This window comes from Balaenoptera borealis (assembly GCF_965194805.1).
Source record: "Balaenoptera borealis genome assembly, chromosome: 16".
Lineage (NCBI taxonomy): Eukaryota > Metazoa > Chordata > Mammalia > Artiodactyla > Balaenopteridae > Balaenoptera > Balaenoptera borealis.
In genome coordinates, this window is record NC_138872.1 from 50,413,734 (window position 1) to 50,426,282 (window position 12,549).

The window sequence follows — 12,549 nt, forward strand, 5'->3', positions numbered from 1 at the left end:
CTCCCTCAGTGATTGGAAAGGCCCCTGCCCCAGCTGGCATGCCTCTCATAGCAGGGAGCTCACTCCCGCTGCAGCCCCTCTTGGCGCCTCCAGAGAGCATCCAGGAGCCTCTCCATCCCAGGGCCTGAGGCAGATGGAGGATTGGATTGCACCCCACACCACCCCACCTCACCCCAGGGTGGCCGCTAATCAAGCATGCAGGGAGCGGCCGGCCGGGGTGACTTCCAGAGTAGGGAGCTAATTGGGGGAGGGGTGCAGTGAGCAGGTTTGGGGCCAGAGGCCTCCTGGGGTCCCCGGTGCCAGGAGCCTCCCAGCTGATGCCCTTTCCCTCAGGGGGGCCCGCTCCACCCCACATCCCTGGACCAGCTTGGGCAGTACCCCCATACACTCCCTGGAGAATATCTGGGCCCTGCATGTGCCCACCATGGGCCACACTCCGCCCACCCCTCAGAGGTTTATAGTGGAGTTCCCCAAACCTGCTTGCAGCCCTCTCCACACAGTCAGTCACCCAGCACCATCTCTCTGGCTCTGCTGCTCCCTCACAGACCTGCTGTGAACCTGCTGTGGCTCCCCAATGCTCTCAGATTCACTGGACTCAGACTGGCACCCAGGGCCCTCAGGTGTGACCCTGCCCCTCTGTGGGTTTTTTGGGGTTTAAAAAAATTATTTATTTATCTATGTGGCTGCGCTGGGTCTTAGTTGCGGCATGCAGGATCTAGTTCCCTGACCAGGGCCCCCTGCATGGGGAGCTCAGAGTCTTAACCACTGGGCCACCAGGGAAGTCCCAACCCTGCCCCTTTGGACCAAGCCGTGGGTCCCTGAGGCCACCTCAAATGGGCAAGGAGAAGGAAGTGCCAAGGACAACTCACGCACTGGCCCGTGGAGGGGCCCTCAGACACTCTGGGGGCTGCCATGTGTCCCAGAGCTCATCAGTGAGAGGGTGAACATGAGCCGTGGCCATCATCCTGCATGGCACTGACCCCTCCCAGGGGCTCCTAGACCCTGCCTAGACGCTCTACCGCCGTCCCTCTACCCACGGGGCAAGCAGAGGCTGGCCCAGCCCCGACACCTGTCCTGGTGAGGCCGTGTGTGGACACTGAGGGGAGGAGACAGGCCTGCCCTGGGCACTGCACCGCCGTCCCCCTGCCTTCCCTGGACCCACTGTCCGTGCTGCCCACGTGCCCCTGGCGCACAAGTACCAGCATTAATGGAGGTGACAGGCGGGTGGCCTTGGGCAAGCAGGCAGAGGACGTTAATGGCCACAATGCCTCTGGGGGCAGAGGGAGGGGCTGCGTGTCCCCACCCCACCCTGCACCAGGACAAGCTGAGGAGAGAAGACTGCTCCCTAGGACCCCACTGGTGCCAGAAGCACCCAGAGACCAAGTCTTCCACCACTCAATCTGCAGACAAGGGGACTGATGCCCAAGGAGCATGGGCAGGGGTTTCAGGGCTCAGGTCACATGGGGGACCAAGCCCCAAATCTCGCGGATCCTTGACACTGCCTCAGGGAGCAGGGGCCACCTCCCTGGGCCCAAGCTTTCCCCAACATGTTGCAGGGTGGGGTCCAGTGGGTGGGTCATGACCTACCACCATGCCCCACTCCCGGGTGGAAAGTGGGACAGGCCCCGGCCAGCTGTGAGGGAGCAGATGTGCCTGGGAGTGCCTCAGGCAGAGAGCACAGGGGCACAGGGGCTGGCACCGCTGTCCGGCCTAGCCTGGCTGCAGACCAGCAGACAGTCTGTGCACCTGATGGGCTGACCTGACTCACACCCCCGTGTACAGGCCATTAGGCTGCAGCCATGGCCAAGCTCTCGGGACCCCTGGAGCAAGTTCAGGGCCCACCTGCACCCCTGGCAAGACCCCTCCTGGAAGCCCAGTCATGCCCCTCAGGTGCTGAGCCCCTTGGAGGTGCCGACACCTCTCCTCCCACCCAGACTTCTGGAAAGGCCCATCCACAGAGGCGGCCTCCACGGCTTCTGCTGATCTGCCCTCCCTGGACTCCTGCTTTTCCCAACATGCTGAGGCCTGGCCTCCTCCCCCCTCTCCGGTGCTCCTTGGTCACCTGGCTTCACTGGGCTATCCCCTCCGTACGCTGAGAGGCCCCTCCCTTCCCTTGGAGGACGGTAACACCCTCCAACCAGCCTGCCCCCTGTGCTGGCAGCATGGCCTCCCCAGACCCTCGGAGGAGTCAGCAGTGCAGGGCCAGGAAGCACAGAGGCGTCCCTGAGACCCCCACCCCCACTGGCTCAGGGTGACCTGTGCCCCCTGCCCTCTCTGGGCAGTGCCCAAGATAGGGGCCCGGGCCTGGCTGAGTATGTCCGGAGTGGGGTCTGTGTGCAGAAGGAGCAGGCCTCCCGGCCCCCACTCTCCACAGGGCTGCTGGCGTGACAACCGCTCAAGCTGTCTCCCGGCCTGGGGCTGCCTGCACGGTCAGCTGGTCAGCTGGGCCAGGCCAGGCGGGCAGAGAGGAAAAGGCTGGTGGGCTGTGCCACCCACAGCAGTCCTCCAGGCCCCCGTTCTGCCCTGTGGACTTTACGGGGAGAAATGAAGTCCCCCAGGTTGTGTCAGGGAAGGTGGCACTGGGCAGTCACCCTCACATCAGTGTCCTTGCACTGGGCACCCCCAGGACATGGCACCCTGCTCCTTACAGACGTCTGTCGTGGCTGACCAGAGCCCCAACAACTGGGCCATGGCCTGTCACCCTCCTGCACAGCTGGGGAAACTGAGGCCAGGTTCACAGGGCCCAGGAGGCACTAGACTCTGGACCTAGTGTTCTCCATCCCACAGACCCCTACTGGAATACTCCTTTTTTCCCCAAAGCACCCCAGCCCCCCAAGCTGAGCTTGGGATACCCCAGGAGCCTGTAGCTGAGCCTACAGGGAAGGCCAAGTGGACCCTCACGGGGACCTCTGTGCCTCCACAGAGTGGGTCTGGGGCAGCACACACCCCTCCGACAGCAGACCCCACCCCATGCCTGAGATGGCACATCACTCATCTCTGGGTTAAGGCACCTTCCCCTGAACAAAGGCAAAAATTTCTTGAGAAACGTTACTGGCCTGTCTTGAGTATCTGTGTCCACTTCTGGAATGGTCCTGGCTGGTCAGATGAACTTCCGCTAGGACCCAGCTGAGAAGTGGGCTCCAGACCGTTAAGTTTGGACAGTTCGGGGATCAACATGGAGCCTAGTACCCTGGGAGGTGGGGCTGGGAGCAGCTCTGGCCATGAGGACATTAGGGGCGGGGGTTTTCTGGTGGGCCCTTTCCCAGGCCCCGCCTCATTCACCCGGGTCCTCCCAGGAGGGACAGCCAGTGGAGAGGAGTCCTGCCAACAGCAGGCAGATGCAGCCCTCCTTGGGCACCTGCCAGTGGAGTGAGGAGTGGGGGCTGGGGGGTGATGCTTCTAGAAAGGGGGAGTGAGTGCATGTGACCCTCTTTCTGAGCCGGTGGCCGTCAGTGGGCAGGACAGGGGTTTGGGGGTGCAGACCCATTCAGCCTCCTGTTTGGAGAAGAGGGAAGGGTACTGCAGGCAAGTCTTGGCCAGAAAAGGAGGCTTGCTCCACCGTGTGTGCTGGGCTCTGCTGCCGGCTCTCTGCTGCAGCCCTCCCCGAGCTAAGTTCTGTCCCCTCCCAGGCTGGGCTGCAGCCCTCCCCAGGCTGGCTCTGTTCTCCAAGGTCCCCCTGTCCCGGGGCTCAGCCCAGAGGCCCCGGCTCAGGCTGAGGGGCTGTCAGGGGCCAGAGCCCTGCCCTGACGGATGAGTGCTGACGGCCTCACTCCCTGCGTCCTCGGCCGCTGACACCCCATCACACCGCTGCGGGGACCCTGGGAGACCTGGCTGCCTCTGAGCACCCCCGCGGCAGCCTGCAGGCGACGGGGGCGGGGACGGTGCCAGGAGCCCCTCATTCGGCTGCACACCTGCGTCTCCACTCTCGGCTCCACCGCGACGCTGCCCGTCCCTGCCCTGCTCGGGTGGTGCCACTGGTGTCACCGGTCACGGCTCCATCCAGGAGTTGTCGGCGCGGCGGAGACTGCTGAGCGGGTCCCGGGCGCGCGAGGCCGGTGAGTGCGCAGAGGGGGCGACTGTGGGCAGGGAAGTGGAAGAGACGGGGGTGCACCTGAGGTGGCCGGGGGGAGACCGCTGCCGGCGCTCGCGCCCCCACCCCCACCGCGAGCCCGGGTCGGTGGTCGCTGCGACCCCCGGAGCCCGGCGCCGTGGCGCACGCGCGGCCGCTCCCGCCGCCAACTTCTGTAGGTGCGAGTCGGCGTCGGGGGGACGCGGTCCGTGGCGGAGGCTTCGGGGACTCGCTGCCTAGTGAGTGACCGCAGACCGCGTGGGGGCCGCTCCTCAGTTTCCCAGGCCAGAGTCCGAGTCGCGCCCCGAGAGCTTGTGCGGGTCCCGCAGGGTGCGGGGTCGCGGCAGGCGCCGGGCGGGGAGGGGCGCCGGGCGGGGCGGGAAGTTCCGGCGGGGTCCCGGGGCCACGCGCAGACTTATCGGGGCGCCGCAGGCTCCGCTCCGTCCGGGGCGCAGGTACGGCGGGCATGGGCGGCGGCGGGTCGGAAGTTTGGGGGCCGCGCGGGGCCCGGCAGGGCGTGAGGGGCGCCGGGGTGGCGGGACGCCAAGCTTGTCGGGGCGCGGGCGGGGCAACCCCAGTCCCCACGTCCCCCACTTCGCGGCCTCCAGGCTCGGCGCACCGGGACCATCAGGGCGCAGCAGCCCCATCCTAGTAGGAGGGCGCCCTCCGGGCTCGGCTGTGGAGGGAAGGGGGGAGGGAATCGGGGTCTCGACTTCAGCCGAGGAGGAGCCTGGTCACCTCCTCTGCACCACGCCCTGTGGGGTGCTCCCAAGTCCCAAGGGCGCCAGCCGGGATGGGTGAGCTATAATCAATCCCCTGGTGGCTGGTGGTGGCTCCAAGCGCTGGGTGCCCCCTCTCCCACCCTGGGGTGAGGCCTCCTGCGCCTGGCCTGCCACCAGTTTTCCCCCAGACAGGGAAAGGTTAGTGGGACCAGGTGTCTGCATAGGCACACTGGGAGTGCAGGCTGCCCTGGGCACACGCACCGAGTCACGGGTTGGGACACATGTGCGAATGAATGTGCCTTTGGGGGTGTGGGAGTGTGTGCTGCTGTCTGGGGGTGTTTTCTGCTTGTGCACAAGCACGCTGGGCAGGTGCCAGGTGTTCTCTGGGCCCCTGTGGGGTCAGCAGCTGCTGAGATGGCTCCCAACCAAGCCCCCCCACCCCAAGCCAGGTGACTGATCTGAAGAGGGAGCACAGGAGGGGCCCCTCGCCCCCTTAGTCCAGAGGCCTAGGAGGAGCCCCCCCAGTCCAGGGGCCCGGCTGGGAAGTGGGGTGGGTGGTGGCACCAGGCGGCACAGCTGTGTGGCTCCCAGGGCTGGGTGATCGATGGCCCCAGCACAGCCGCCTCTGTCTCCAGAGCACACACACCCATTTGTCATCTGTATCTTGGGGGGTTGGGGGGCAGGGATGGGGCCTGCCTCTGCACCCACCACCAAGTCCAGGGAGTGTCTGCAGCCCCTAAGGGAGCCCCAGGTCCCCTCCTGGGCACAGCCCCCTCCTCCCAACCGTGCTCTCCTCTTGGAGCCCTGTCCCCTCCCCGATGTGGACATCCCTGCACAAGCCAGTCACTTAGCCTCTGCTCACCCTGCCCTCCACACCCTAGTCATGGCCATGCCAACCCCACCTCTGCAGGGCCCATTTGGACAGGCAGCCCTCTCCACCCCTGTGGCTGTTCCCATAATGGGGGTGCCCATCCAGTGTTTGGGGGCAGCAGACATGACTGCCTGCCATGTACAGAGCCCGAAGGCCAGCGGGGAGGACGGCCTGCTCCCAAAGGCTGCCCAGCTACCCCAGCCCTGCCCTGCTCAGTGCCCTGGCCGTCCCTGAGCCCCGGGAGCAGGGCAAGTGTACATGTGTCTACTTCCGTGAGTGACTGTGACCCTGTGTGTCCGCGGGTGTGCGCGGGTGTGTGTGTGCATGCGCCCTGTGCCTGCTCACACCCCCGGCCGTGCCGAGTACATTCATGTGTGCAGTGACCCCGTCCACTCTGAGTGGAGTGTGAGCCTCGTGTGCTTGGGCCCCTTGCATATTGGTGGCCTCCCTGCTCTCTGTTCCGAGTCAGCCCAGCCGTGCAGAGGTGGTCCCTCCAGTCGCTGAGTGAGGAGGGCTCAGCAGGAGCTGTACGCTTGTGTGCACACACTCGCCGAGCGCCCGGCTGAGGCGCACACTGGGGCGGTGGACAGCCCAGGTGGCAGCCCAGATGGAGTGCAGAGCGGCTTCTGAGCAATCGTGCGGGGGCATGGGGAGAGGAGGGTCTTGGCCAAGCTCGGCCGCTGCAGGCTCGGCTGCCGACCTGCCGGCAGCCACCCAGATGGAGCCAGGCTGAGCAGGTGGCTGTGCCGTGAGGCCATGCTGGACATCCACGCCCCCCAGCCTGGCCTGGCCCACGCAAGGCTGGCCCCCTCAGAGACCACAGTGCCCACCCGACGCCCTGCAGAGCAGGGACACGGTGTAAACAGGCGCTCAGAACCTCTGCTGGTTTCTCATCTCACGGCTCTTATCTTGGCTTTCCCGCGGGCAGGAAAGTCTCTGGAGGGGTTAAGACAAGGAAGGGCCGTGTCCCCAGGAGTGAGTCTGGTCATACTTGGCTTCCTCCAGTCACTCACCCAGTGCCCGTGGGGTAGATGGAGACCCGGGCTCTGCTGGTGTGGGGGAGATGGGCGTGGGTGGAGTCACCCCAGAAATGGGCCTGCTGGGGACTGGCCAGGACTGAGGGGCGAGATGCGTGTAGGGTCAACCAATGAAGTACAGGACTTAAGCTTAAATTTCAGATAATCAACAAATAATTTTTCTACTGCACATTCCAAATACTGGCTAGGCCATACTTATACTGAAAAAGTATTTCCCGTTTACCCGAGTCCCATTTACCTGGGCGTCCTGCATTTTTTCTGCCGTGTCTGCTGACCCTACAGAGAGTGAGGCGGGGAAGCCACTTCTGCTGGCAGAGGCCGGGGAGGGGGACGGGGTGGGTGCCGGTGCCTGGACGCTTAGCCTTGAGCTGTGACGGAGGGTAGGGGGCATCGGCCGGGGCGGCTGGCGATGACTGAGGCCCTGTCCGCAGGTGGCCATGGGGCCGGGGCTCGCCCGTTAGCAGCTGCCATGTCCGGAGAGGCAGGCTCGTGCCGCCTGGGCCCCGGGGCCCGGGCCCGGGCGAGGAAGCCCAAGAAGCCACACTATATCCCACGGCCCTGGGGCAAACCCTACAACTACAAGTGCTTCCAGTGCCCCTTCACCTGCCTGGAGAAGTCCCACCTCTACAACCACATGAAGTACAGCCTCTGTAAGGACTCCCTCTCCCTCCTGCTGGACTCCCCCGACTGGGCCTGCCGCCGGGCCCCAGCCGCGCCCCGGCCACGTGCACCCACCCCAGGCCACCCCGTGGACTCCTCGGACCCCATGGACCCCAGCGGCCGGCCCCGAGGAGCGCTGGATGCTCCCGCCACGCCCGACCACATGGTCACCGACGTCCTCTCCCTGCGCCGCCGGGTTGGGGGCCCCAGGCCAGGGGCCGAGGGGTCCCCAGAGACACTGCTCCCTGAGGCCAGGGACCCCCAGAAGGGTGCGGGCCTTGGTGGCCTCCTGGCCGAGTCGTGGAAGCCGGGGAGGGGTGGGGGCCCGAGGAGCACGGCCGGGGTGGACGTGCCTGCCACGGGCCCTGAGAGCAGCGTCCCCTGCTACCCCCCGCCTACCCCCGGGGAGTTCCCTGAGGCCCAGAGCCTCCACCTGTCCCTGCTGGGCGTCAACTACCCTCTCAGCCCGGGCCTCTTTTCCTACCTGGGGCCCTCCCTGGCCGCTGCCGCCCACGTGCCCTTCCTGGCCTCAGCCAGCCCCCTGCTGCCCCCGGCCACTGCCTTCCCTGCCCCACAGCCCCCCGAGCGCCCAGCCCTGGTCCCTCGCCTGTACTACCCCCTGCTCCTGGAGCATAGCCTGGGGCTGCCGGCAGGCAAGACTGCCCTTGCCAAGCCCTCTGCCCCCCCCAAAGGGCCCCCCGAGACTCTGGTCCCTGGGCTGCTGAAGTTGCCAGTGCCTGGGCTGGGTGGGCCCTGGCCCCGTGGTGCTCTCAGGGACCCGGGGCAGGAGGGGGAGCTGGAGCGGCCTGCCCAGAGCAACCCCAAGAGGAAGCTGGCCCTGGGAGGCAGGCCAGAACCCCCGCAGGACCCCTGCAGCCGGACGAAATTCAGTTCCCAGAGCAGGTGGGTGTCAGGGGCCCCAGTCGTGGGGGTGTTAGGAGAGGTGGGAAGAGGGCTGGGGCGGAGGGTGGCTGGGCCCTCAGCTGGAGCTCAGTCACCAGGAATAGGGGCTTCAGGCCGCAGAGGAGAGACTGAGGCCAGAGAGCCAACCTCTCCTTCCTTCTGGGGTTCCGAGGCCCCAGGCCCGGGTGCCAGGCTGGACAGGGGCGTGAAGGGGGTGGGGCACTGTGCGGGCAGCACAGCCTCCTGACTGGCTTCTGCCCCGCAGCCTGAGGACCGGCCCCTCCATGATGCTGTGGCCTGAGGACAAGGAGCTAAGTGACCTTGAGACCCCTGGTCCTGCGGCCCCCCTGCCCCAGCAACCGCTGGGCCTGGTGCTGGGGGGCCCTGGGCACGTGGGCGAGGACCTGACTCGGGCCCTCGGCGACTGTGCCAGGGTGGAACAGCGCCTGGGCCAGTTGGCGCCTGCTGGGGGCCTGGCCCCGCGGCCTCTGCGGGAGCAGCTGGGGAAGATCCGCCGGGAGCTGCTCACCATCCACCAGGCGCTGGAGCGGGCCGTGCGGCCACCCGACACTCCCCTCGACCTCTCTGTGAAACGGGCGCCCACCAAGGGGCATGAGGTGCCCCCAGGGCCCTGGGGGCAGCCGGAGCTGGGCCCCACGCTGGTCCGGGGGACCCCCAAGCCACCCGGCACGCTGGCAGCCCAGCCTCTGTCCAGTCACACCACCAAGTGTGAGGCTGACTCCAGTGTCCCTCCCCCAGGTCTTCCCCTCCAGGCCCCAGAGGACCCTGTCCTTCCTGGCAGCTGGGGCACCCGCGGTGGGCCTGGGGGCTCCTGGCCCCCTGAGGCTGTCCCTGGCCTGCAGTGCCCCGCGGGTGCTGAGGTCTGACCACAGCCCCTACTGCCATCTCTGTCCTTAACAGACAGAGGCCCTTCTCCAACCCCATGCCTGCTGCCTGGCCCCCCGCCTGCCCCAGCATGCCCGTGGACAGACCCCACCCGCCGTGGCCACACCCGTCTCTGGGGCCACACAGGCACAGCAGAGGGTCACGGCTCTTTAGTGATCACAGTTGTGGACATTAAAATGGAAACCACCTTCACACCCCGTCTGGGCCTCCTTCGTCCCTCGCTGGTCTAGTGTCACCTTCTGCAGAAATGTCCCCAGGCTGAGCATCAGGGGGGCAGTGTCCGGACCTCCTCTTGTGGACTGGGCCCTCCCTGGGGGACCGGAGTCTGGGGAGAGAGTGGGGAGCTTTCTATGGGGGGGGGCAGAGTGGGGCGGGGGGAGGCAGGTGTGCACGGTCTCAGCCCTGGTCAGGCCTGTGTTTCTGCACATGGGCTGTGGGCAGGGACCCCTGGACATGCTCCAGCCCCCATCTGACAGGCCAGGCCTAATGTCAGATTCATGCAGGAGGCCGCTCCCTCTATGGTTAAACGGTGCCCCCACATTCTGTGGCCCAGGGCTGTTCGCCCAGCGTGGCCTCCGCTGGGCCCCTGCCAACCCCTGCAGCCACGATAGGCATCAGTGGCCTTCACAGCTCGCTGCCTCCCTCCCAGCGCGAACAGACTTGGCTTTTCCCACAGGCGGGGGTGGGGGGTAGGGGGCAGGCGGGGAGGGGTGCCCGGGGGACCCTCGGACCCAGCAAATCACTTCTGTTCCTGGGAGCTGGCCACACCTCCACGCCCACCCAGGAATGGCCCCAGGGAGGGCAGTTCCTGCCTGTGCCTGGCTCCCCACGCTGGGCCAGCCGGGCTGGGGCCAGTCGGATCAGGACCTGCGGCCGCCCCATTAACCGCGCCGGTAGCAGATAGCATCGCCGCCTGCCCCTCCGCAGTGTCCAGAGCTGGGGTGCAGGCGGTCAGGTAGGGAGTGCTGTGGGTCACAGACACGGCTGACCCCCACCTTCCAGGGGCTTCCTGGAGGGGCTGCGGGCTGAGTCAGGCGGTGTCTGGAGAAACCCCAGGTCCTGAGTCTGAGGGAGACCCACCCCACCTTGGCCTCCCGTTAGCACCCCTACCTGGCTACCGCACCCAGACTTCTCATCACCCAATGGACAGACATAAGCCTGACCCCACTGGCAGTGCATGGCCCCAGCTTCACAGGTGCAGAAACAGGATCAGAGAGACAGGACCCAACCTGTCTAGTCTGGCGGGGTGCAAGATGCAGCCCCTGGAGGCCCCCGCCCCGGACTCTGGTGAGTGACTCAGCCAGCAGGTCAGGGGCACAGCCCCTTCTGCCAGGTCCTGCTGGAGGACGGAGGCGGTGCTGTCTCCTGAGACAGCAGGTGGTGGAGGCCCTGGGCCCCCTGGGGAGGGTGGGCTGAGAGGACCATGAGTGCAACCAGCCGTGCAGGGGCAGCGTGAAGAATGTCCCAGAGGCCAGAGCAAAGGCCCCGAGGCAGGAATGTGGCAGCACTGGAAGGTACCTGGTGGGGTCAGCAGCTGAGTGATTGGACTCCTTAGAGCTTCCCTGGGTGCTGCTCAAAGGTGGCCCAGCCAGAGCTCTGCCTCCCCGCCCCCCTTCCCCCCTTCCCCCCTCCTCTGCCAGGTGGCTCTTCCCACCCCCTCAGGCTCTGGTTTCCCACAACAGAGCCCGAGCTCCCCAGGTAGGAGACCCCTCCCCACGGCCAGAGAGGCCTAGGAAAGGACCCCTGCTTCACCCCTCAGGAGTTGGAAGTCTCCAAGGGCTGTGTGGGGCAATGGGCAGGGGCTTGGGCTGCCCCAAACAAGGGCCACTTTCCCTGCCTCGAGGAAAGGTTCTATGGGCAGAGGCGTTTGAGAAACACTGCTCATCTGTCACCCCTCCCCCCACCTCGGACACCTAGATGCCCCTGAGCTCATTCCGGCCTCAGAACAAAACCCACAGCAGCCCTCCTGGGTCATGTGTCTCCCAGAATTGTGTTCAGGGACCACATCTGGGAAAATAGGGCCCAGAGGCACGGCTGGCGGTCGGGACCTGGTGGAACAGAGTCAAACCTGTAAAACAGGAGGAACCAGCACCGCCGGGAAGCGTGCAGGGGGACCGCTGTCGCATTGCTTGGCACATGGTGGCGTGTTGTTTCTCTTGCAGCCCCAAACTCGGCCCAGTTGGAGGACTGGCTCAGAGAGGCTGAGGCTGTGATGTCTGCCCACGCACCGGCTCTCTGGCCTCCTACCCTGACCTCCTGGGCCTCCCCCACCAGCGGGTCAGCCGTGTCCCAGGGACCACGCCTCACGCTGGACCTGCCTGGAGACCCCACTCACTCCTGGCGGCCCCGGCTGCTTGGATGGATCCCAGTGCCCGCAGGGGCTGCAGGGGGACCCTGGGGCCTGCACTGCTCCCCAGATGGCCTGCTCTTCCTGACGGCTGGGACTGCACCCTGCATCCACGTGCTGGACCTCTAGAGACACTCCATCCGCCACCTGCCCTGCCTTGTGCCAGGGGCCAGGGCCTTCGTGCCGGAGGACGTGGCTGTGACAGCTGCTGGGCTCGTGGTGGTCAGTGACCTGGTCCCCAAGGCTGTCCGTGTGCTGCAGCACACCGTCCGAGCCCCTCAAGGCCGCTGGGTGACAGTGGGCACCTTCTTGACTCCCCGGGGGCTAACTGTGGATGCCCTTGACCACATGCCCGGGGCTGTGCACAGCTTCACACTGGGCCCTGCCTTGGAGCCACTGGCCCCCGCCTCCATGCTGGGCCTGGAGGGCCCCTGCTGGGTGGGCCTGGGGCCTGATGGGGGCCTGGCTGTGAGTGAGGAGTTCGGGGACGTGCGGCTGTTTGGCAGTGCCCGCCAGCCCCTGTGCTCCCTGGGAGACCTGACTGAGCACCACTTTGGCACCCTGGCAGGCGTGTGCACCGACGCAGCAGGCAGTGTCATTGTGGCGGACGAGCAGCGGCGCCAGGTGACCCTGTTCCCCCGGGCCAGGGCACCCATCTGCCTGGTGTCCGAGGGGCTGAGGTGGCCCCTGGGTGTGGCCTGTGCGCCCCAGGGCCAGCTCATGGTGGCGGACGCAGAGGACGGCTACATCAAAGTGTACCAGTCCCACTTGGAATTGGCCTGATCCGGTGGGCTTGAACGGGAGCAGCCCCTCACTGTGCGTGGGTCCAGTCCCCGGGGTTTGGACCACGACGGGAGAAATGTTCAGGGTTTGCAGGGTCCTCCAGGGCTGCTGGCCATGCCTTCCTGACCTTGCACATTTGCTGACACTCCTGAGCACTGCTGTCGGGCCCGGGCCTGGCCTCCTGTCTTCCTCCTGAAGAGGATTCAGACTTGGTCGGCAGCCTGCATCAGCTGCCTCCCAGCCTCCAAGGC

At 66.4% G+C, this 12,549-nt stretch overlaps 2 protein-coding genes across 4 annotated transcripts; both read left to right on the forward strand.

Moving 5' to 3' along the window:
• Positions 1-3,439: 3,439 nt before the first annotated feature.
• On the forward strand, positions 3,440-9,360 carry PRR35 (proline rich 35). Of its 2 annotated transcripts, none has more exons than XM_082361563.1 (3): positions 3,440-4,055; positions 7,131-8,262; positions 8,528-9,360. In XM_082361563.1, the coding sequence occupies exons 2-3, from the start codon at positions 7,169-7,171 to the stop codon at positions 9,147-9,149; spliced, it is 1,716 nt and encodes a 571-aa protein (XP_082217689.1). In that variant the 5' UTR covers positions 3,440-4,055; positions 7,131-7,168; the 3' UTR covers positions 9,150-9,360. The 2 variants fall into 2 exon arrangements, with proteins under 2 accessions (XP_082217689.1, XP_082217690.1); XM_082361564.1 differs by lacking the exon at positions 3,440-4,055 and adding an exon at positions 4,466-4,524.
• A 183-nt stretch (positions 9,361-9,543) lies between these two features.
• NHLRC4 (NHL repeat containing 4) lies at positions 9,544-12,303 on the forward strand. Of its 2 annotated transcripts, none has more exons than XM_082361610.1 (2): positions 9,544-10,455; positions 11,331-12,303. In XM_082361610.1, the coding sequence occupies exon 2, from the start codon at positions 11,864-11,866 to the stop codon at positions 12,296-12,298; it is 435 nt and encodes a 144-aa protein (XP_082217736.1). In that variant the 5' UTR covers positions 9,544-10,455; positions 11,331-11,863; the 3' UTR covers positions 12,299-12,303. The 2 variants fall into 2 exon arrangements, with proteins under 2 accessions (XP_082217736.1, XP_082217737.1); XM_082361611.1 differs by lacking the exon at positions 9,544-10,455 and adding an exon at positions 10,463-10,682.
• The last annotated feature ends 246 nt before the right edge of the window (positions 12,304-12,549 follow it).